The sequence below is a fragment of the Phyllobates terribilis genome, unplaced genomic scaffold, assembly GCF_046119375.1.
Source record: "Phyllobates terribilis strain yellow unplaced genomic scaffold, ASM4611937v1 Scaffold_4__5_contigs__length_816908805, whole genome shotgun sequence".
NCBI classification, from domain to species: domain Eukaryota; kingdom Metazoa; phylum Chordata; class Amphibia; order Anura; family Dendrobatidae; genus Phyllobates; species Phyllobates terribilis.
In genome coordinates this window covers 70,072,690-70,096,394 of record NW_027362764.1, presented here as the reverse complement: position 1 = coordinate 70,096,394, position 23,705 = coordinate 70,072,690, and the positions used below count along the sequence as shown (strand labels likewise).

The following is a 23,705-nucleotide window of genomic DNA, read 5'->3' as shown; positions in this document are numbered from 1 at the left end:
TTATCTTCAGCCTAGGTGACGTATTGCGATACAGGGCCGTGATTTTGGCTATAAAAGGGTCCCCTAGACCCCTACCCCAAGCTTTTTAAGAGAATCATATATGGCGTGCCAGGAGACTCTATGGAATGCTTTCTCAGCATCCAACGAGTATCTAATTACAAATTTTTAACTGCATCTAGCCCAGGAAATACTTTGTGCCTAGTAGCAGTGTCTGCTAGTGAGCGGATTATCCCGGCTGTTAAGCAAGCTGCACCACCTGTAGTTTAGACACTTAATTTTTTCAAAGGAAATGCTTCGGGACCATGGGATACTTAGTGAAGAGCATCAGGAGGCACCCCAAGGCATAGGGGCTGGGACTGGCAGTAGGATGCCTTGCGGTGGACAGCCGAGCTCGATCCTTATAAAAGCTTTTTAACTGCAGCAGCTTTAGTGGACGCTACTGGAGCTGGAATTACCGCGGCTGCTGGCATGAGACTTGCCCTCCAATAGATCCTTGTAAATGGATTTAAAGTGTATTCATTCAAATTAGAGAGACAATTTAAATTAAAAAGCTTAGAGCTGCCTCCACCACAGGGGGGCTCGCTCGACCCACCAGCGGACAGGCACCAGTATTGGGAGAGGGGGGCTGGCCGTCAGGGTTCACCGCGGCTCTGGCACAAACCCGGCGACACGGAGGTGGCACGGGCAGGAGCGGACTGGCCGTGTCGGCTTCTCACTTTTTGGATTTTAGAAGGGCATGACATGCCTATATCTGTGTCTCCCCCTCCTTTTACTCCTCCACCTCTTTTATTTTCACATGACTATATGTACTTGTCACTTTTCCATGTGTTAGTTATGTCTTCTGAGCAGTTTGTCAGCTTTTGGACACCTTTGAAGGTGTTTTCTATGTGTTTCTATGTGTTTTTGTTTGCCTGCCATTGGTTTTAATGGTGTTCGAAGGTGTTCGACGAACAGTTCGACGAACAGTTCGGCGAACACACGGGTGTTCGACGAACCGAACCGAACTCGAACACTACGGGGGTGGCTCAACACTACTCACTACTACAGATTTTAAAGTTGCTCCAATTACACCTCTGGCTCCTCTGTTTTCAGTATTATCCCTGAGCTCCAACATCGCCAGTTGACGCTCGGAAGTGCCGTCTGCACAGTCAACACTTGCTGCCGTGTTATTGGGGTTCAGTAACGTCAGCTGATCCCCAGCTGTGTGTCCGGCAAATTCTCTTGCTCTGTCCACATTCACACTACTACAGATTTTAAAGTTGCTCCAATTACGCCTCTGGCTCCACTCTGTTTTTAGTATTTACCCTGGGTTCCAGCACCGCCAGCTGTTTCCCAGCAGTGTCTTTGGCACGGGTACTCCCTCCTCCCCAGCCTGGTTCCAGCACGCCAGCTGTTTCTGTGTAGTGTCAACGTCACTTTGCCTCCAATGCGTTGTCCTGTCGTGTTGCGGTCGGGTTAGCCGACTCTATGGTGCCTGCAGTTTAGGTGACTCCTATGTGGGCTGCGGGATCTGGCAATGAAGGCTGGTTCCATAGTGCCAATAGGACAAGCACCCCCTGTAGGACTGTGGGTTTTGGTAACTGCGGCCGGCTCGCGGCCTTGAAACTTTTTTTTACATGGGTACCTTCTGCTACCTATCCGGGTTCCAGTACCGTCAGCTGGTTCTCGGCAGTGCCTTTGGATTAGGTGCCTCCTTCTCGGTATCCAAGTTCCACCAACGTCTGCTGGTCTTTGGTAGTGCTTTCTGGCACAGGTACCTCCTGCTTAGTAACCAAGTTCCAGTACCGTCAGCTGGTCATCGGTAGTTCCATTGGCTCTTGTACCTTCTGCTACCCATCCGAGTTCCAGTACTGTCAGCTGGTCCTTGGTAGTTCCATTTACTCTTGTACCTTCTACTACCCATCTGGGTTCCAGTACTGTCAGCTGGTTCTCGGCAGTGTCTTTGGCACGGGTACTCCCTCCTGCCCAGCCTGGTTCCAGCACGCCAGCTGTTTCCGGGTAGTGTCAATGTCACTTTGCCTCCAATGTGTTGTCCTGTCGTGTTGCGGTCGGGTTAGCCGACTCTATGGTGCCTGCAGTTTAGGTGACTCCTATGTGGGCTGCGGGATCTGGCAATGAAGTCTGGTTCCATAGTGCCAATAGGAGAAGCACCCCCTGTAGGACTGTGGGTTTTGGTAACTGCGGCCGGCTCGCGACCTTGAAACTTTTTTTCACATGGGTACCTTCTGCTACCCATCCGGGTTCCAGTACCGTCAGCTGGTTCTCGGCAGTGCCTTTGGATTAGGTGCCTCCTCCTCGGTATCCAAGTTCCCCCAACGTCTGCTGGTCCTTGATAGTGCTTTCTGGCACAGGTACCTCCTGCTTAGTAACCAAGTTCCAGTACCGTCAGCTGGTCCTCGGTAGTTCCATTGGCTCTTGTACCTTCTGCTACCCATCCGGGTTCCAGTACCGTCAGCTGGTTCTCGGCAGTGCCTTTGGATTAGGTGCCTCCTTCTCGGTATCCAAGTTCCACTAATGTCTGCTGGTCCTTGGTAGTGCTTTCTGGCACAGGTACCTCCTGCTTAGTAACCGAGTTCCAGTACCGTCAGCTGGTCCTCGGTAGTTCCATTGGCTCTTGTACCTTCTGCTACCCATCCGGGTTCCAGTACCGTCAGCTGGTCCTCGGTAGTTCCTCAGCCTTCTTGTACCTTCTGCTACATTTCCAAGTTCAAGCTTTTTGAAATGGTTCTTGGTAATCACTCTGGATCTCCCTGACGAGGACCGTGAAGACGAGGACCCTGAAGACCAACCCGAAGAAGACGAGGACCCCGAAGATGACGACTCTGAAGACGAGGACCCTGAAGACCACCCTGAAGAAGACGAGGACCCTGAAGACCACCCCGAAGAAGACGAGGACCCTGAAGACCACTCCGAAGAAGACGAGGACCCCGAAGACGAGGACCCTGAAGACCAACCCGAAGAAGACGAGGACCCCGAAGAAGACGAGGACCCCCGAAGACGACGACCCTGAAGACCACCCCGAAGAAGACCAAGAAGATGACCCTGAAGAAGTTGACCAAGAGGACAAAGAACAGAAGACAACCACCAAGATACAGAAGAACAAGAGACAGAAAACCAAGAAGCAGAAGTACAAGAAGCTGCAGAACAAAAAGGGGAAGAACATTAAGCACAAGACTAAAAATCAGAGCAAAAGATAATATCTAAATTATAAGCAGAAGATGACTAAGCAGTGTATGGGGGTGAGTCCGTTCCTCCTCGTGGTGCCCCTGGAAAAGATCTGCTGCTGCAGGCCAAACTGAACGTGGACAAATCCTGTTGTAAATCTTTTGTGACGGGCAGAACGAAAGGTGTAATGTCCAAACTTTTATAGATAACAACTACAGGAATGCCTGTCACAAATAAGAATATGATGAAGAAGAATATGAAGAAGATGAAGAAGTAGAATATGAAGAATGTAAAAAAAAAGAATAATACGAAGAAGGTGAAGAAGAAGAAGATGAAGAAGGTGAAGAAGTGGATGAAAAAGATGCTGATGCTGAGGATGATGAAGGAGAAAGTGTGGGAGAAGTAAAAAAGAAGGTGTAGAGCATGGAAGTAGTGAAACATAAATATCTGACAAAATATAAAAATACTTAACATAGTCAATATTTCCGTAACTCAGAACGTCTTAAAAAAAATATTAATTCCTGCTATTCCATTTGATTGGGCTAAACCTCTATGCCTTTATTGTCTCCCCCACCTTCCCCAATACATTCTACATTATTCTTAGTTGTTTTCCTTCATGTAGAATTAACCTACAAGGATAGAAAGGGTTTATTTTCATTCCGATATTTCTGTCCCATTGACTTGCATTGGTTTCCGGTATCGGAATCGGCGATATCCGATACTTTTTCGGTATCGGTCCGATCCAATCTGATCCGATATTTCCCGATATCGGAAGGTATCGCTCAACACTAGTTATAAGACATAGTTTTGGTAATTCTAATGAGACGCGTACCGGATACTTTTTATTCCCTGGTAGCAAATATTGAACCTGAAAACAGTAAGGAAATTAATACAAAAAGTAAATAAATTAGAAAAGTGGTAAACTTTTATACTAAAAAGGACAGTTTTGATGATTGGAGGAATGTTACCTTGCGTCGAATTTGTGGTATGGTCCTGAGGTGGTGCTTGGGAGAGATACTCAGACTCCAAGTTGCTCCTGGAGTCCCTGACCCAGTTAAAGTAATCAAAGTGACGCATCTCGTGCCAGCCACAATCGTCTGATTCAAAGTCACATTTAGCAGCTGAAGAAAGAAAAGGATAAAAAAAGCAATAAAGTAGATATACAAGAGATGTAGAAAATGTAGCTAATAGCAAAATAAAATATATTTGTTTTTATTTGTATAAAACCATTCAAATTTCATTAATCAGTGCATTCTTAGTTTTAGCACTTACCGGTAACTAAAAACTAGCAATATATAAATTCAAGCATGTGTCCATATACTGTACATATCAGCAAAGTGGTACCCAGAACTTCCACGTGCCTCTTATTTTATACAGAGGTGCTCAGGGCATTTTTCTTACTCTACATACAGATCCATGAAAAATAAGTCATAGTATGTCCAATGTAGATCTAAATGTGGGGAACAGAGAGCACAATAGGGTGATACCCTATGGAGGGAGAGTAAGAGTGCTGGTTACGCTCACCTGATGGAGTTGTAACAGGCACAACCCCTATGTAGGCATGAAGAAAAACAGCGACTGCAGCCCCATGGCTGGAGGATAAATCCTCCAGGAGATATTGGATCCAGTTGGATAAACACGTAAGTTGGCTGCGCTGCTGAAGTAAATCAATTCTTCAGAGATGATGATGAAGAAAATGCTCTTTATTAACAACGCGTTTCAATGCCGAACTGGCATCTTTTTCAAGTCAAAAAAAAAAAAAGTGCTTTTTTTACTTGAAAAAGACGCCAGTACGGCATTGAAATGCGTTGTTAATAAAAAGCCTTTTCTTCATCATCATCTCTGAAGAATTGATTTACTTCAGCAGCGCAGCCTACTTACGTGTTCATCCAACTGGATCCCATAGTATGTCCAATGGCATGCCATATTGAGGAGACATTTGCAATACTTCTGCGAGAGAATATAATACTTCACTTAAAAGGGTTCCCCGGGAATAGAAAATAATGACTAAAAAAATATACTTATTAATAAATTCCTACATAATTTTAGAACTTTTATCAATTCATACTTATATTGTTTTATTATGAATGTAATCACTAAGAATTAAAATGGTTGTCATCTTGTTGAGCTGACAAAAATTTGTGTTAGAATGTTAATAGGACAGGTGCCTGTGAGGATGTGCAGTAGGAAACTCCACCCAATGTGATCTAATCCTGGAGATACCAGGGGAGGGGAGGTAAGAAGAGGCTGCTCATACTGCTGTTCAATCTGTCTATCTGATCTAATACTGGAGATACCAGGAGTGCTGAGGTAAGAAGAGGCTGCTCGCACTACTGTCCATTCTGTGTATCTGATCTAATACTGGAGATACAAGGGGTGCTGAGGTAAGAAGAGGTTGTTCACACTTGTGCCCACCCTGTGTGTCTGACCTAACACTAGAGATACCAGGGAAACTGATGTAAGAAAAGGCTGTTCACACTGCTGTTCAACCTGTCTACCTGATCTAATAGTGGCGATACAAGGGGTAGTGAGATTAGAAGAGGCCGCTCACACTGCTGTCCACCCTGTCTTTCTTATTCATTTTTGAAGATACCAGGGGTGGTGTTGTAAGAAGAAGCTGCTCTCACTTCTGTGCAGCCTGTATGTCTGACCTAATAATGGAGATACCAGGGAAACTAAGGTAAGAAGAGGCCACTCATACTGCTGTCCACGCTGTCTATATGATCAAATACTGGAGATTCCATGGTAATGAGGTAAGAAGAGACTGCCCACACTGCTGTCCACCCTGTCTTTCTGATTCAATACTGGAGATATCAGGGGTGTTGAAATAGGAAGAGGCTGCTCACACTGCTGTCCAACTTGTCTATCTGATCTAATAGTGGAGATACCAGAGGGCTGAGGTAAGAAGAAGCTGCTTAAATTTCTGTCCACCCTGTATGTCTGACCTAATACTGGAGATACCAGGGTAACTGAGGTAAGAAGAGGCTGATCACACTGCTGTCCAGACTGCATATCTGATCTAATACTTGAGAACTCAGGGGTGGTGAGGTAAGAAGAGACTGCTCACACTGCTATCCACCCTGGATTTGTAATGTAATACTGATGAAAACAGGGGTGCTGAGGAAGGAGAGGCTGCTGACACAGCTGTCCACCATGTGTTTCTAATTACTGAGTGGCTATGGCTGCTGTCACCTTAAAATAGCATGATAGTAGTATAGTGTATTGTAGCATAGTTAGTGTAGGTATAGTGTAATGTTGGATAGGTATCTCCGGATCAAAGCAGCAGAGCTTACTACTGCGCAAGCTCGCAGACACCCATCCTAACAACATTCTTGTACAGGTTTCTGTCAGTGTACTAGGATTCTGTCCATTTTAATTCTATAATGATTACCTCCATAGACATAATGAGTATGAATTGCTAATTAATTGTATTTTGCAATTTATAATTACATTTCTTTTAATATCCATTAACCCTTTGAAGCAAGCTATATGCAATCATTTGGACTCTGTATGCTGCCATACAAGGTCTATGTACATGGTTTTTATGAATGTGCTGGTGCCTGTAGTAATAGTGAATGGAGTTTGCAGCATCTCATGGCTTCCATTGCTATCCATTCTCTGTATATTATGCAAATACTAGGTAAACCTCAGAAAGTTATAATCCTATATATATTATTTATACAGACAAATATCTCCTGAATCAAAGCCAATGGTCTCGAACCTCTGGTTCTCTTGCTGTTGCAAGTCTACAGATATGTGGAAATCCATAGCATCTACTGTAGATAGTAAGATTTATTGGTGAAATCAGTTGCTAGACCTGGGGCAACAACCTGTTCATTAGTAGATTTCCATTTAGAAAAGGGATTGGCCACTATGGAGAATTGATTTAACTTAGACATGTGTCCAAGCAGATATGTAATTGCTTTGAATACTGCTTCGGTAAATGCCTATTTTCCAAACAAAAACTCAACGTAAGAAATAGGGAATATTGATACACTTCTCCCTGTAGAAGATCCATAATTACCCAACATTGATCATTTTATGGATGCTTTGCTGCTGTGTAAGAATATCTAATTTGATATGAGGCTTCATTATATGGGATCAATCACTTCTGTGTAGATTTGCTATATGGCACTATTATCCATCCCATGATGTAAAAATTATCCTTCAGTTCATATTACTGTTAATAAAGCCCATTTGTTAATTTTTCTATGTTGCGAAAAGATAAATATCGACTCAAAAATTTATTGTTAGTAAATAATTCTCAAAATGATCACAAGGGCAGTAAATATCCGGTGAAAAATGACTTACGACATATATTTTCATCAATGCCATTTGCGCAGTCTTTTGTAAAATCACACCGCTTTTTCAATGATATGCAGGTACCATCTCCACACGAAAAGCCAGACAGACAGTGATGGAATATCGGCTCTTTCAATTGACCTGTTGATAGAAATAATATAAATAATCCATAGAGGATAATGCCCCAAGAAGGCCACGTACATGATACCTCGGTAAAACTTTTGGAGCAAACTCAAAATATTTCAAAAACAACCTCTCCAACATGGAGCTTCTGACATTCTTCATTTAGATATCATCTTTATTACACAATATACTTCTCCAAATTATTGAGTTGACCTTCCCAAAAACTATAAAGCCCCAATGGTTTACATTTGTTCTCTACTTTTTAAAACATTCTCATAAGGTTAGAAGATATGCAGTTAGGTCCATATATATTTGGACAGAGACAACATGTTTCTAATTTTGGTTCTAGACATTACCACAATGAATTTTCAACAAAACAATTCAGATGCAGTTGAAGTTCAGACTTTCAGCTTTCATTTGAGGGTATCCACATTAAAATTGGATGAAGGGTTTAGGAGTTTCAGCTCCTTAACATGTGCCACCCTGTTTTTAAAGGGACCAAAAGTAATTGGACAGATTAAATAATTGTAAATAAAATGTTCATTTCTAGTACTTGGTTGAAAACCCTTTGTTGGCAATGACTGCCTGAAGTCTTGAACTCATGGACATCACCAGACGCTCTGTTTCCTCCTTTTTGATGCTCTGCCAGGCCTTCACTGCGGTGGTTTTCAGTTGCTGTTTGTTTGTGAGCCTTTCTGTCTGAAGTTTAGTTTTTAACAAGTGAAATGCATGCTCAATTGGGTTGAGATCAGGTGACTGACTTGGCCATTCCAGAATATTCCACTTCTTTGATTTAATAAACTCCTGGGTTGCTTTGGCTTTATGTTTTGGGTCATTGTCCATCTGTAGTATGAAACGACGACCAATCAGTTTGGCGGCATTTGGCTGGATCTGAGCACACAGTATGGCTCTGAATACATCAGAATTCATTCGGCTGCTTCTGTCCTGTGTCACATCATCAATAAACACTAGTGACCCAGTGCCACTGGCAGCCATGCATAGTTACATAGTTACATAGTTTATAAGGCCGAAAAAAGACAAGCGTCCATCCAGTTCAGCCTATTTCTTGTGCACTGCAGCTATTCCGCAGTGTTAATCCAGGGGAAGGCAAAAAAAAACCCATGCGGTATAGGCCAATTTACATCATTGAGGAAAAATTCACTTCCCGACACCAATCTGGCAGTCAGACTAAATCCCTGGATTAATTAACTATCACTAAGCATAAGATGTAATTGTATTGTTCTCAAGAAAGGCGTCCAGGCCTCTCTTGAACTCATTAAGTGAGTTGGACATCACCACTTCCTCTCCCAGAGAGTTCCAGAGTCTCACGGCTCTGACCGTAAAGAATCCCCTTCTATGCTGGTGCAGGAACCTCCTTTCCTCCAGAAGCATAGTGTGCCCCCTCGTCTTTGTATAAACAGGTATAAACAGGTATAAACAGGTCATGGGAGAGATCTCTGTACTGCCCCCTGATGTATTTATACATGTTTATGAGGTCTCCCCTAAGCCTTCTCTTTTCCAACGTAAATAGGCCTAATTTTGACAACCTCTCTGGGTATTCTAGTCCCTCCATTCCCTTTATTACCTTAGTCGCCCTCCTTTGTACCCTCTCTAGCTCCAATATGTCTTTCCTGAGCACCGGAGCCCAGAACTGTGCACAATATTCTAAGTGCGGCCTTACCAGCGCTTTATACAGAGGAAGAACAATGTTCTCATCATGTGCCCCTATTCCTCTTCTGATGCATGCCATGACTCTATTTGCCTTTGCAGCTGCTGCCTGACACTGGGCACTCCAATTTAATTTGCTGTTAACCAAGACGCCCAGGTCCTTCTCCATGTCAGATTTCCCCAACGCTTTCCCATTTAATATGTGTGGGTGACTGCTGTTTTTCTTTCCCATGTGCATGACCTTACATTTATCGGCATTGAACCCCATTTGCCATTTTTTGGCCCAACTCCCCAATTTATCTAAATCCTCCTGCAGCTGTGCCCTATCCTCATCTGTATTAACTACTTTACAAAGTTTAGTATCATTTGCAAATATTGCTATTTTACTATGCAACCCTTCCACTAGATCATTAATAAATATATTAAATAATATAGGGCCCAAGACAGACCCTTGAGGCACCCCGCTAGTAACCCTGACACACCCTGAGCTTACTCCATTGATAACCACCCTCTGCTTTCTATCACTCAGCCAGCTATTTACCCACTTGCACACATTATCCCCTAGACCAAGCATTCTCATTTTATATACCAACCTTTTGTGTGGCACGGTATCAAACGCTTTGGAGAAGTCAAGGTATACAACATCCACTGACTCTCCCCGGTCCAGCTGTGATCTCACCTCCTCGTAGAAGGCGATCAGGTTTGTTTGGCAGGAGCGATCCCTCATGAATCCATGTTGATATGGAGTTAGACAGTTATTATCATTGAGATATTCTACAATAGCATCTCTAAGAAATCCTTCAAACAATTTACGAACAACAGACGTTAAGCTGACTGGTCTATAGTTCCCAGGGTCACTTTTAGACCCTGCATGCATGCCCAAGCCATCACACAGCCTCCGCCGTGTTTTACAGATGATGTGATATGCTTTGGATCATGAGCTGTACCACACCTTCGCCATACTTTTCTCTTTCCATCATTCTGGTAGAGGTTGATCTTGGTTTCATCTGTCCAAAGAATGTTCTTCCAGAACTGTGCTGGCTTTTTTAAATGTTTTTAGCAAAGTCCAGTCTAGCCTTTTTATTCTTGATGCTTATGAGTGGCTGGCACCGTGCACTGAACCCTGTGTATTTACTCTCATGCAGTCTTCTCTTTATGGTAGATTTGGATATTGATACATCACTTGGTTGGCCATTGTGAAGGGGTTTCTCTTCACCATGGAGATTATTCTGTGATCATCCACCACTTTTGTCTTCCGTGGGCACCCAGGTCTTTTTGCATTGATGAGTTCACCAGTGCTTTCTTTCTTTCTCAGGATGTACCAAACTGTAGAATTTGCCACTCCTAATATTGTAGCAATTTCTCGGATGGTTTTTTTCTGTTTTTGCAGCTTAAGGATGGCTTGTTTCAGCTGCATGGAGAGCTCCTTTGACCGCATGTTTACTTCACAGCAAAACCTTCCAAATGCAAGCATCACACCTCAAATCAACTCCAGGACTTTTATCTGCTTAATTGAGAATGACATAACGAAGGGATTGCCCATACCTGTCCATGAAATAGCCTTGGAGTCAATAGTCCAATTACTTTTGGTCCCTTTAAAAACAGGGTGGCACATGTTAAGGAGCTGAAACTCCTAAACCCTTCATCCAATTTTAATGTGGATACCCTCAAATGAAAGCTGAAAGTCTGAACTTCAACTGCATCTGAATTGTTTTGTTTCAAATTCATTGTGGTATTGTCTAGAACCAAAATTAGAAAAATGTTGTCTCTGTCCAAATATATATGGACCTAACTATATTTGCTTGAGGAACCATCACTACTGCTTAGAACAAAGAATACAAAGCGATCTAACAACCTCTATGGAGGATCTCAGAAACTGCTTGCTAAGTGGTGCCAATTACATAGCGCTCCATACCTAACAAGGCAGAACCAAATTCATTTGGATCTCTTGTCCAAATCTATGCTGAAAATTCTATGGTTTATTTTAGTAGTCTTGTATAACTCATGTGCAATAAGGCAACTCGGTAGATCCAGTCTGAAAACAATTGCAGAGATTTCAGCATTGGAGAATACTTCAAAGAGTCGCCTTCATCTGTGGGATGTGGTTTATGTAACAAGGTGTTGCTATTAGAGATGAGTGAATCTTTCGAAATTGAAATGTGCCAACTTCACAGAATTTTCCCCAAAAATTCAAAAGTACTGGAAAGCCTCCAACTGCCCTGAATGGTCATCTATGACACACTGAGATCTCCTAGGACTATATCTAACCCCTTTCAAGCTCTTCAGTGCAAACACTTCCTTAGTAATGTCAAAGTGACCTCAACATATATGACTATGGGTAAACAGATAGTAACTGGTTGCAGACAACAGTCTGTTCCTCACACACTAATCTTAACTATATTACACACTATATATACAGTTTGTTCAGTGTTTTATGGCTTTTTCACCCTATTTCTATGGCTTATCTGTGAGCTGTGACGTCCTCTCATGATCCAGATTCACCACAGAATGGCCGCTGTATTCCCTGCCTCTGTTTTTATACAGGCTGTGACAGTCCCTTCTGATTGGTTGTGCTATACCATGTGATGTGATAGCTGCAAGGCATTATGGTATATCCCAGGCCGGCTTCTCTCCTGGTTCTGTGGCTGCTGCAAACTTCTGTAATTTGTAAAATTGCAGCAGCCATGTTAGTCAATTCACGCAAAGTTTCTAACAAATTGTTAGAATTTATTGAGTTTAGCAAATTTCTACAGATTCAACATGAATTTGAATTGCATCAAATTGATTTTCTCATCTCTAGTGGATAAAAGTATTTAGTCCCTACTATATTAATATCAAATCCCTAACCAGACCTCAAACAAGACACCTAAAGTATTCTGAGACCAAAGATTAGATCGACTAATATACATTCAAAACCACTTTATTAAATACCAGACTGTAGCCCTATAGTGATATCATATCCTGTATATTTTCAGAAACCCTATATTAATTTCAGAACCTGAACTTAATTCAGATCTCCCACAAAAAAAAAAAAAATTCAGACCTCAAATCAGACTATATACCAACCCACTTATTCCATGACTCCTGTTCAACTCCATTGCACTGGTCCTGATGTTGGTCACTTTCCATGTTTTTCTGAATTAAGCCAGGTTGTAAAGTTCAGAAAGGAAATGTTTGACTGAATAATTTCCAATCTTACCTGAAAGTGCGTTATTAGCAGCACAATGTATGGACAACCCAATGTCATCAATAGCAACCAAAGCCTGAGGTGAGAAATGCGTAACCTCCAAAATGACCTGCAATAGAAAAGTAAATGAATATTACATCATAATAATGGAAGAAAATTATATAAAGCTCTGTTTTAGTGTAGGAGTCATGGCTTCCATTCAGATTCCAGGTAGAATCTGTCAAACGACAGATCCATGCAAGATGTGGCAGGATCTTATGAGGTTCCAACAAAAACTCCATGGTCTTGACAGCAAAAATGGTGGAAATTATGCACTATACGTGATGTTAAAACTGATGGAGCTACCAATATTACAACTGATAAATGTGACAAATGGAAGTGTGTGCATCACAAATTTATAGGAAGTTAGTAATGGTAGCTGCTTCATCTAAGAGAGCAGAGGAGCACTCGGCAGAGCAAGCGCTCCTGTGTATGGAAAAGTCAGAGGAAATAGCTGTCAGCCGAATGTTCTTCTGAACCCATCGTTCATCCAATAGCTATCTGAAATGTATGGGGGTCTTAAGTAGATGAGCAGAGCCACCCCTTACACTCCCAGAGTTCCAGTTTCTAAAGATGGCTATGCAAATTGCCTCTTCAGAGAAGAAGAGGACTTGAATTCTAATGCCACATATAGGAAGTAGCAATCCTAAAAGTCAATATGGGCCCTTTAACAAGCCTTGTCACATGAATTAGGATAAAAGCCAAACCAGAATCTTTATTTACAGACACATGTTTCAGGGTGTTGCCCCTCCTCGATGCAAAGCAAGAGATCTTATTTGGCTAGGTGAGTGGCTTCTGACAGGGGATGTAAGGGATAATGCCCCTCCTTTTGGAAAGTGACATGTCACTGTTAGGAGACGTAATGGCCATGCCATGCTCCTCTGGGAAATTAAATATCCCAATTGCCTCTTCAGAGAAGAAGAGGACTTGAACTCTAGTGCCACCTATTGGAAGTAGCTGGCTATACACCTTAGATAGCTGTCAGCATAACTATCATGAGTTGCACAGTGTATATCTGATATCATACTTCTCACAGTATTGTTTCTGGTAATCATGTTATTATTAGTGATGAGCGAGTATGTTTTGTTAACCCTTTCGCCGAGTATGCTCGGGCGAGCACCGAGTATTTACAGCTGCTCGGTGATATGTTTGAATCGCTCCCGTGTGCATGATTTGCAATTGTTTGACAGCTTTATTACATGTAAGAAATGTGTAAGAAATAGACATTCCTCACATGTATTAAAGCTGTCAAACAGTCGCAAATCATGGACACGGGAGCGATTCAAACATATCACCGAGCAGCTGTAACTACTCGGTGCTCGCCCGAGCATACTCGGCCAAAGGGTTAACAGAACATACTCGCTCATCACTAGTTATTATCAGTTGATAAAGTATCGTCATTAGTGATACATCACATATTTGGCGGATTGGCTTTCCCTTTAAATACTAAATCTTTTTGCTTTTTAAATCTGAATATGAGCGTAATTCCAGGTTTGAGTTTTACATATGGTCTTCATCTCTCTTTTCGGAGGAACAATTTTGGATTTTTTTTTACACAATATGGCATACATTAATTAAAGTAGTTAATGCACACTAAACAATCTGTTGAGAGTATATCGAAACCATCTATCAATCTCGACATGATGTAATATTTGGCTCAAATGAAAGAGCTAATAGGCAATGTAGAATTTTGAAGAAGAAAAAATATAGATGGTTTAGCTAAATGTACTATTCAATAAATATTATGTCAGCCATATGGACAGATATTATCTTGAGCTGAGAACAACCATTTAGTATTTTTCCACTTATATGAGAAAAGATGAAATACTAAGAAAGAGGAATGTGCGTTAGGATACTCTCAGACAGACCTCATCAGGGTCCAGCTTCTATTTTTTTAATCCCTCAATGATGTCGCAAATTTCCGCTTTTGCGTTATTGATCCCCCTAAGAGCCATAATTTTTTTTTATTTTCCGCCGACATATCCTGATTTTCTCCCGCGCGATAAGTTGTAACTGTACTAAAAAATTTTTTTAAATCCACCACTGTTTTTTGGGTTTAATTTTTTACCATGTTCATTTTGCGGTAATAATGACCTGGTAACATGATTCTTCAGGTCTATATGATTACAACAATAGCAAACTTGTTTTGTTTTTATATTATTTCAGTGACTTAAAAAAATTCTGAACTAAAAAAAAATTTGGTTTCTGTCACCATTTTCTGAGACCTTGAACATTTTTTTTTTTTCGATGCACTTGTATAAGTAGTTTTCACATTTTACAATTTTAGAGTATATCTAACATTCTAATCAATTTGTATTGCATTTTTTTAGGGGTGGAAGTGAAGTAAATGGAAAGCAAAAACTCTTGCTTTTCCTTTTTTTCTTTACATCGTTTACTCTATGGATTAATCAATTTTATACTTTAATAGATTGTATTTGGATGAGTGGATACTGAATATCCTTTTTATTTCTTTATTTTGGATGAGGAAATCTTGGGTGATTCAAACTGGTATGTTTCCTTTCTCATTTTTAAAAAACTTTTTTTTTTACTTTTCCCTTAGGGGACTTGAACCTGCAATCATTTGATTGTACCATCTACTACAATACTGCTTCCTACAGTGGTATGAAGATGGCAGCGACAGGAGCCTTCAGTATGCCTAGGACTAACATAGTAATCCATTGGGACTCTGTCATAGTGTTGTATAGGTGGTGGGACAATGGGCCTCAGGGCTGATGCCCCACTGGGTTGTTTATGTCAGAGATTGATAGCAACATTTAAAAAAGCCCTCCCATCAAAATTTTATCCTCTTAATATATTGCAGTTATATACACATATAGCACTGTGTGCTTACAATTGCTGATTTTGCCTTTCTACCCAGCTAATTAATCTCTTTTCCATTAGGTCTATGACATCACTGATTAAAAACTGACTAGCTAAATCCTCCTAAGCTCCATGTAGAAACAGGAAGTCTCTTTTCCCTGCATGAGTCATCACTGCAAAAGTCCCTGGCAGGGTGGAGGAGGGAGCAGCTGAAGAGGGGAATGATTCATGCAGGGAAAATAGACTGTTTTTTTCTTCACTTTTTCATTTTTACGAATCAATTTGTGAAGCACCTGGGGGTTCCAAGTGCTCACTATGCATCTAGATAGGTGCCTTGGGGGGGGTCTAGTTTCCAAAATGGGGTCTCTTGTGGGGGAGCTCCAATGTTTGGGCACACAGGGGCTCTCCAAACGCAATATGGTGTCTGCTAACAATTTGAGCCGACAATTTGTTAGCGGATACCATGTTGCATTTGGAGAATCCCTGTGTGCCCAAACATTGGAGCTCCCCCACAAGTGACCCCATTTTGGAAACTAGACCCCCAAGGCACCTATCTAGATGCATAGTGAGCACTTGGAACCCCCAGGTGCTTCACAAATTGATTTATAAAAATGAAAAAGTGTTTTTTTTTCACTTTTTCATTTTTACGAATCAATTTGTGAAGCACCTGGGGGTTCCAAGTGCTCACTATGCATCTAGATAGGTGCCTTGGGGGGTCTAGTTTCCAAAATGGGGTCACTTGTGGGGGAGCTCCAATGTTTGGGCACACAGGGGCTCTCCAAACGCAACATGGTGTCGGCTAACAATTTGAGCCGATTTTCCATTCAATTTGTTAGCGGACACCATGTTGCATTTGGAGAGTCCCTGTGTGCCCAAACATTGGAGCTCCCCCACAAGTGACCCCATTTTGGAAACTAGACCCCCCAAGGCACCTATCTAGATGCATAGTGAGCACTTGGAACCCCCAGGTGCTTCACAAATTGATTCATAAAAATGAAAAAGTGTTTTTTTTTTTCGCTTTTTCATTTTTACGAATCAATTTGTCAAGCACCTGGGGGTTCCAAGTGCTCACTATGCATCTAGATAGGTGCCTTGGGGGGGTCTAGCTTCCAAAATGGGGTCACTTGTGGGGAAGCTCCAATGTTTGGGCACACAGGGGCTCTCCAAACGCAACATGGTGTCCGCTAACAATTTGAGCTGATTTTCCATTCAATTTGTTAGCGGACACCATGTTGCATTTGGAGAGTCCCTGTGTGCCCAAACATTGGAGCTCCCCCACAAGTGAACCCATTTTGGAAACTAGACCCCCCAAGGCACCTATCTAGATGCATAGTGAGCACTTGGAACCCCTAGGTGCTTCACAAATTGATTCGTAAAAATGAAAAAGTGAAAAAAAAAATCACTTTTTCATTTTAATGAATCAATTTGTGAAGCACCTGGGGGTTCCAAGTGCTCACTATGCATCTAGATAAGTGCCATGGGGGGTCTAGTTTCCAAAATGGGGTCACTTGTGGGGGAGCTCCAATGTTTGGGCACACAGGGGCTCTCCAAACGCAACATGGCGTCCGCTAATTATTCAAGCAAATTTTACAATCAAAAAGTCAAATGGCGCTCCTTCCCTTCCGAGCCCTACTGTGCGCCCAAACATTGTTTTTTCCCCACATATGGGGTATCTGCATGCCCAGGGGAAATTGCAAAACAAATTTTGGGGTCCATTTTTTCTTGTTACCCCTGTAAAAATAAAAAAAAATAGGGTCTAAAGTAACATTTTTGTGAAAAAAGTTAAATGTTCATTTTTTTCTTCCACATTCCAAAAATTCCTGTGAAGCACCTGAAGGGTTAATAAAGTTCTTGAATGTGGTTTTGAGCACCTTGAGGGGTGCAGTTTTTAGAATGGTGTCACTTTTGGGTATTTTCTGTCATAAAGACCTCTCAAAGTGACTTCAAATGGATGTGGTCCTTAAAAAAATGGTTTTGTAAATTTTGTTGGAAAAATGAGAAATCGCTGGTCAACTTTTAACCCTTATAGCTCCCTAACAAAAAAAAATTTTGGTTCCAAAATTGTGCTGATGTAAAGTAGACATGTGGGAAATGTTATTTATTAACTCTTTTGTGTGACATTTCTCTCTGATTTAAGGGCATAAAAATTCAAATTTTGAAAATTGCAAAATTTTCGCCAAATTTCTGTTTTTTTCACAAATAAACGCAAGTGATATCGAAGAAAGTTTACCACAATCATGAAGTACAATATGTCCCGAAAAAATAATCTCAGAATCAGGGGGATCTGTTGAAGCGTTCCAGAGTAATTACCTCATAAAGTGACAGTGGTCAGAATTGTAAAAATTGGCCTGGTCATTAACGTGCAAACCTCCCTCGGGGGTTAAGGGGTTAAGGGGTAAAAGTGAGTGCAGCAAACTGTCTCCTTACAACAACTGAGTAGTATGGAGTAGTAATACTGCACTCATAGACTCTATGGGCTCTACTATATCAATGTATTGCTCTGATTTCATACAAAATACACAGATGATTCTGAGCCCAGTGTGAAAAAAAATGTTGGATACTCTATTGACTGCTGTATTCTACACCTCATAAACGGGGGCTCCAGGTGTTGGACCATCGTCGATCTGATATTGATGACCTATACTGAGGATAGGCCATCAGTATCAAAGTTCTGGACAAATCCTTTAAATTCTACATCAATGCACAAAATGTGTAGGACCATTATCACCCCACCTCTATGTAGGATTATATTATCATGTCTTGTCGTCAGTCCTTACCTGAACACTATCCAGTGAATTACTCTTGATTGGTAAAGTAACCTTTGTCCAGTTGTCTCCAGTAGATTCAGTGATCTCGAGCAGCAGTTTCAATTCTTGCTTAAATGTTTTTTTGAATATTGATATTTTGGAGGATCCCCTCATCTGGTACCAAAACTGAATCTGGAATATAATGATGCAATTAGGATGAAAATAACCATTATGCAATGATGTAATGAACTTCTGACGTTCACCTAGAAGAGAGAATGAAGCACACTGACTAGTTTTAGTTATTTGCTATAGAAAATTTCAATGATCCAATCCTAGTTCTATCTTTGTAGAGATCTGTTAAGGGACTTTTGACAATAAGTTAATCACATAGTGCCCCCCCTCTTGAGAACCCCAGTGATCTATGGAAGAAAAAACTTGCAGGAAGTGTTTAATTTCCTTGCAGAACTATCACAGGGGAAATAACTTTTTACACAATGGCCATTCTGTTATGTTCTAGTCTTATTTTCCCCTATGGCTGTCACCTTTTGTTGAGCTCTATGTTGGGGTCTTACAGGTAGACTAGGGTTCCTCAGTGACATCTTCTCCCAAGGCCTTTTAAGACCCACTAGGACACACCCCTTTGTCTAAGCATTAATACTGTATTGTTCTCAGTGGTTGTTTACAGGTTGCCGCCATCCAGTGTCTTTTGTTGCTGTCATCTCCTCAGACTCCTATGATTTCTGCAATTAGCACCATCTGTTCCTGAAGACTTGTTGGTTAACCCATTGTTTGCAGTAAGCATTATGAACAGATACTTATAGACTGATTGTTATGCACACGCCCGGACTGACTGGCGTGTGCAGGTGTTGTGGTTCCACTGGACCATGGACCGGAGAGTGACTGGAGGGGCGTGACTAAGTATCTGGCCGATCCGACCAAGGTGGCACGACGGCATACGACGCCAGTGCACCAGGGAGAAACCGGGCAGAGGGACCAGGTGCTACTCCAGGTCAAACTCCGGACACGGGGGTTGACCCACACTGGGATTACTGGAACAGGCAGGTTAGGCTGGCACAGACTGGTGGATGTAAGCAAACATGGCAGGTATGCAGATGGGTGGATACAGGCGAGTATGCAGGCAGGGAGGTACTGGCCGAAAGAACGGGCTGGAGCACAGAAAGGTTAAGACCCAGTACAGACTGGGTCACAGAACCGCAGATGCGGTAGACAACCACAGCAGATAGGGAACGCCCGAAGCGGTGGGCAAGAAAAGAGCAGGATGGGGCTGCAGGAGCAGCGAGCACAAGCAGGACAGGACTGCCGGAGCAGCGGGCAGAAGCAGGGCAGGACAGGACTGCCGGAGCAGCGGGCAGAAGCAGGGCAGGACAGGACTGCCGGAGCAGCGGGCAGAAGCAGGGCAGGACAGGACTGCCGGAGCAGCGGGCAGAAGCAGGGCAGGACAGGACTGCCGGAGCAGCGGGCAGAAGCAGGGCAGGACAGGACTGCCGGAGCAGCGGGCAGAAGCAGGGCAGGACAGGACTGCCGGAGCAGCGGGCAGAAGCAGGGCAGGACAGGACTGCCGGAGCAGCGGGCAGAAGCAGGGCAGGACAGGACTGCCGGAGCAGCGGGCAGAAGCAGGGCAGGACTGCCGGAGCAGCGGCCAGAAGCAGGGCAGGACAGGACTGCCGGAGCAGCGGCCAGAAGCAGGGCAGGACAGGACTGCCGGAGCAGCGGCCAGAAGCAAGGCAGGACAGGACTGCCGGAGCAGCGGGCAGAAGCAGGGCAGGACAGGACTGCCGGAGCAGCGGGCAGAAGCAGGGCAGGACAGGACTGCCGGAGCAGCGGGCAGAAGCAGGGCAGGACAGGACTGCCGGAGCAGTGAGCAAAAGGGTCAGAGCGGAGCAAGGCTGCGGAGCAGTGAGCAAGGAGTCAGAGCAGGCTAGAACCGCCGGAGCGGTAAGCAAAGGAGACAGAGCAGACTAGAACCGCCGGAGCGGTGAGCCAATTAGTCAGAGCAGACTAGAACCGCCGGAGCGGTGAGCAAAGGAGTCAGAGCAGGCTAGAACCACCGGAGCGGTGAGCAAAGGAGTCAGAGCAGGCTAGAACTGCCAGAGCAGTGAGCAAAGGAGTCAGAGCAGGCAAGGCTGAGTAGGGGGGACAGGGCTCTGTTCACACGGAACAGACAGGAAGGGAAAGGCAGAGCCAGACACCCACAGGGTACTAGCAGAGAAGTAGTGAGTGGACCACAAACTCACAAACGGGAGTACAGAGACAACAAGCAGGAGTTTGGTACGAGTTCAGACTCTGCAGAAAAAGGAAGGGAACGGACATAGAGGCAAAACAGGTAAAGGATAGGAGAGAGTTCAGACTGGAACTGAGTGTACGGAGGAGACCGACACTGCAGCGGAATACAGGAGCGGGTCTGGGAATACGGCCCCCAGAGAGGCAGGACGAACAGGCAAGGAGCGTGTTCAGACAGGACAGACAAGATACAGGAGCGGGTCTAGGTAATCGGCCCCTAGAAGGCGGGAGGAACAGGCTAGGAGCGTGTTCAGACAGGACAGACAACATACAGGAGCGGGTCTAGGTAATCGGCCCCTAGAAGGCGGGAGGAACAGGCTAGGAGCGTGTTCAGACAGGTCAGACAAGATACAGGAACGGGTCTAGGTAATCGGCCCCTAGAAGGCAGGAGGAACAGGCTAGGAGCGTGTTCAGACAGGCCTGGAAATACAGCCTCCAGGATAGGCAGACAAGAGAACACAGAACGGGACCTGGCACCTTCAGAGTGCAAGCACACACTGAATGAAACACTATGCTCAGGCAGGAATAGATGGGAGCAGCTGAGTTATATACCAGGTGACAGACAGCAATAGGCTGAGGACGCACAAGGGGTGTGACCCACAGCAGGTACAAAAAGCAGGAAGTGATCGGGCGCTGCCCTTAAGCAGCAGAAACAGACACAAACAGACAGCATGGAGGGAAGCCAGAGAGACATTCTGGACTGGAGATCAAGTGCGCGCTCTTGCACAGTGGGAGATGGACCACCATGCAAGGACGCCGCCAGGTATGTTACAGTACCCCCCCCCTTACGCCCCCTCTTCTTCAGGCCTGCCAGAATCTTCCGCAGGGAATTCGAGGACCAGTCGTTCACTTCAAGGAGATCACTTCCACTGTCCACAGGAAAAACTGATCTCATCTGGTTAGCTAGGATGCTACCTCCTATCCAGCCATCCTCAGCAACAGACGAAACGGGTGGAGTACCAGGAACAGCACACAAGGAAGTCTCTCTCCACATATTTTCAGGTGGCACCCCAGAGGGTACAGGAGACAACTGGAAGTCCTTCACCGGGTTGGAGGGGGACAGAGACTTGGGGGTAATCTCTGCTTCGAGGTACATCTTGTCAAGCTCACAGGAAGAAATAGACGGGTTATCAGGTACATAATGAGGAAAAGTCACTGTCTCTTTGTTATCTGGTGGTACCCCGGAGGATTCAGGAAACAACTGGAGGTCCTCCGCCGGGTCAGAAGAGTGCAGAGGCTCAGAGAAAACATCTGCTTCAGAGTACACTAGGTCGGACTCACTGGACGAAGCAGGCGAGGTATCGGGTACCGAGTATAGGAAAGTCTCTGTCCATTCACCACCAGGTGGCACCCCGAAGGGTTCTGGAGACAACTGGCGGTCCTCCGCCTGGTCAGAAGGGTGTAGAGACTCACGGGTAACCTCTGCTTCAGAGTACACTAGGTTGGACTCACTGGACGAAGCGAGCGAGGTATCAGGTACAGAGTAAAGGAGAGTCTCTGTCCTTTCGCTACCAGGTAGCACCCCGAAGGGTTCTGGAGACAACTGGAGGTCCTCCGCCTGGTCGGAGGGGTGTAGAGACTCGGGAGTAACCTCTGCTTCGGAGTACACTAGGTTGGACTCACTGGACGAAGCGAGCGAGGTATCAGGTACAGAGTATAGGAGAGTCTCTGTCCTTTCGCTACCAGGTAGCACCCCGAAGGGTTCTGGAGACAACTGGAGGTCCTCCGCCTGGTCGGAGGGGTGTAGAGACTCGGGGGTAACTACCACTTTGGGGTACCGATTGTCAGGCTCACAGGACGAAGCGGACAAAGTATCGAGTACCGAGTGTAGAGAAGTCTCTCTCCATTTGTCATCGAGTGGTATCCCGGAGGATTCAGGAGGCAACAGGGGGTCCTCCGCCAGGTAGTAGAGGTGCACAGACTCAGAGGTAACCACAGCTTTGGAGCATCCTTGGACATGCACACCGGTTAAAGTGGGTGAAGCATCTGATGCCGGGTGCAGGAAGTTCTCCTGTGTGGAGTCTGGATGGGCAGAAGTCTCTTCGGGCAGGAGAACCGGAGCTCTACCCACGCACATTACCCGTTGGGGCTTCTCCGGGATACAGGGAGATGAAGCTTCAGTAGGGACTTCAAGGTTGGGGTCAGGAGGTCTCAGGGAGGACAGACCCTGGCGTGACGGCTTGCCTCTACGTCTAGCACGTCTGGACTGCCTCTTGAGGTTGGGAGATGTATTCCGGAAAGCGTAGTCACCCTGTGAAGATTCTGGGTGGACAGTAGTCTCATTGGGCTGGAGGACTATTGCGCTACCCACACACATTACCCATCGGGGCTGCTCCGGGATATTGGGAGGTGAAGCTTCAGCAGGAGCCTCCGGGTTAGGATCATCGAAGACCATTAGAAAGGCCACCAGGAAGGCCATTAGGTCCAGGAGGATCGGATCCTGTGTTTCATATAGGGGGTTGATCCATTCCAAGGCATCACCCGCCAGGTAAGACATAATGAATGCCACCTTAACCCGATCGGTGGGAAAACATAGAGGGTAGAACTTGAAGTGTAGCATGCATTGCTCCACAAATGCACGACTTTGTCTTGGATCCCCATAGTAACGTGGCGGATCCGCAGGAACGAGAGCAGATAGATCCATCTGGACGGGTGCGTAATTCGCCTGGAACTCAGCTGAGAAAAAAAAAAATAAATTTTATTTATTTATTTTTAATGCATGTATTCGCTGGAAAACTTCTCAGAGAGCGAAGGCCGTGGGGCTCAACGGGAACCATGGCCTGAGCATGCTGTTATGCACACGCCCGGACTGACTGGCGTGTGCAGGTGTTGTGGTTCCACTGGACCATGGACCGGAGAGTGCCTGGAGGGGCGTGACTAAGTATCTGGCCGATCCGACCAAGGTGGCACGACGGCATACGACGCCAGTGCACCAGGGAGAAACCGGGCAGAGGGACCAGGTGCTACTCCAGGTCAAACTCCGGACACGGGGGTTGACCCACACTGGGATTACTGGAACAGGCAGGTTAGGCTGGCACAGACTGGTGGATGTAAGCAAACATGGCAGGTATGCAGATGGGTGGATACAGGCGAGTATGCAGGCAGGGAGGTACTGGCCGAAAGAACGGGCTGGAGCACAGAAAGGTTAAGACCCAGTACAGACTGGGTCACAGAACCGCAGATGCGGTAGACAACCACAGCAGAGAGGGAACGCCCGAAGCGGTGGGCAAGAACAGAGCAGGATGGGGCTGCAGGAGCAGCGAGCACAAGCAGGACAGGACTGCCGGAGCAGCGGGCAGAAGCAGGGCAGGACAGGACTGCCGGAGCAGCGGGCAGAAGCAGGGCAGGACAGG

General features: G+C 44.7%; 1 protein-coding gene across 1 annotated transcript in view; it reads right to left on the bottom strand.

Annotated features, from left to right (window-relative positions):
- Window positions 1–23,705, bottom strand: part of MALRD1 (MAM and LDL receptor class A domain containing 1) — a 900,174-nt gene that overhangs the window by 582,367 nt on the left and 294,102 nt on the right. The window contains exons 12-15 of the mRNA XM_073677476.1: window positions 18,082–18,243; window positions 12,458–12,554; window positions 7,477–7,608; window positions 4,134–4,286 (exon numbers count right to left, since the gene is read on the bottom strand). Coding sequence (XP_073533577.1) covers window positions 4,134–4,286; window positions 7,477–7,608; window positions 12,458–12,554; window positions 18,082–18,243 — 544 coding nt within the window. The remainder of the gene's footprint in view (window positions 1–4,133; window positions 4,287–7,476; window positions 7,609–12,457; window positions 12,555–18,081; window positions 18,244–23,705) is intronic.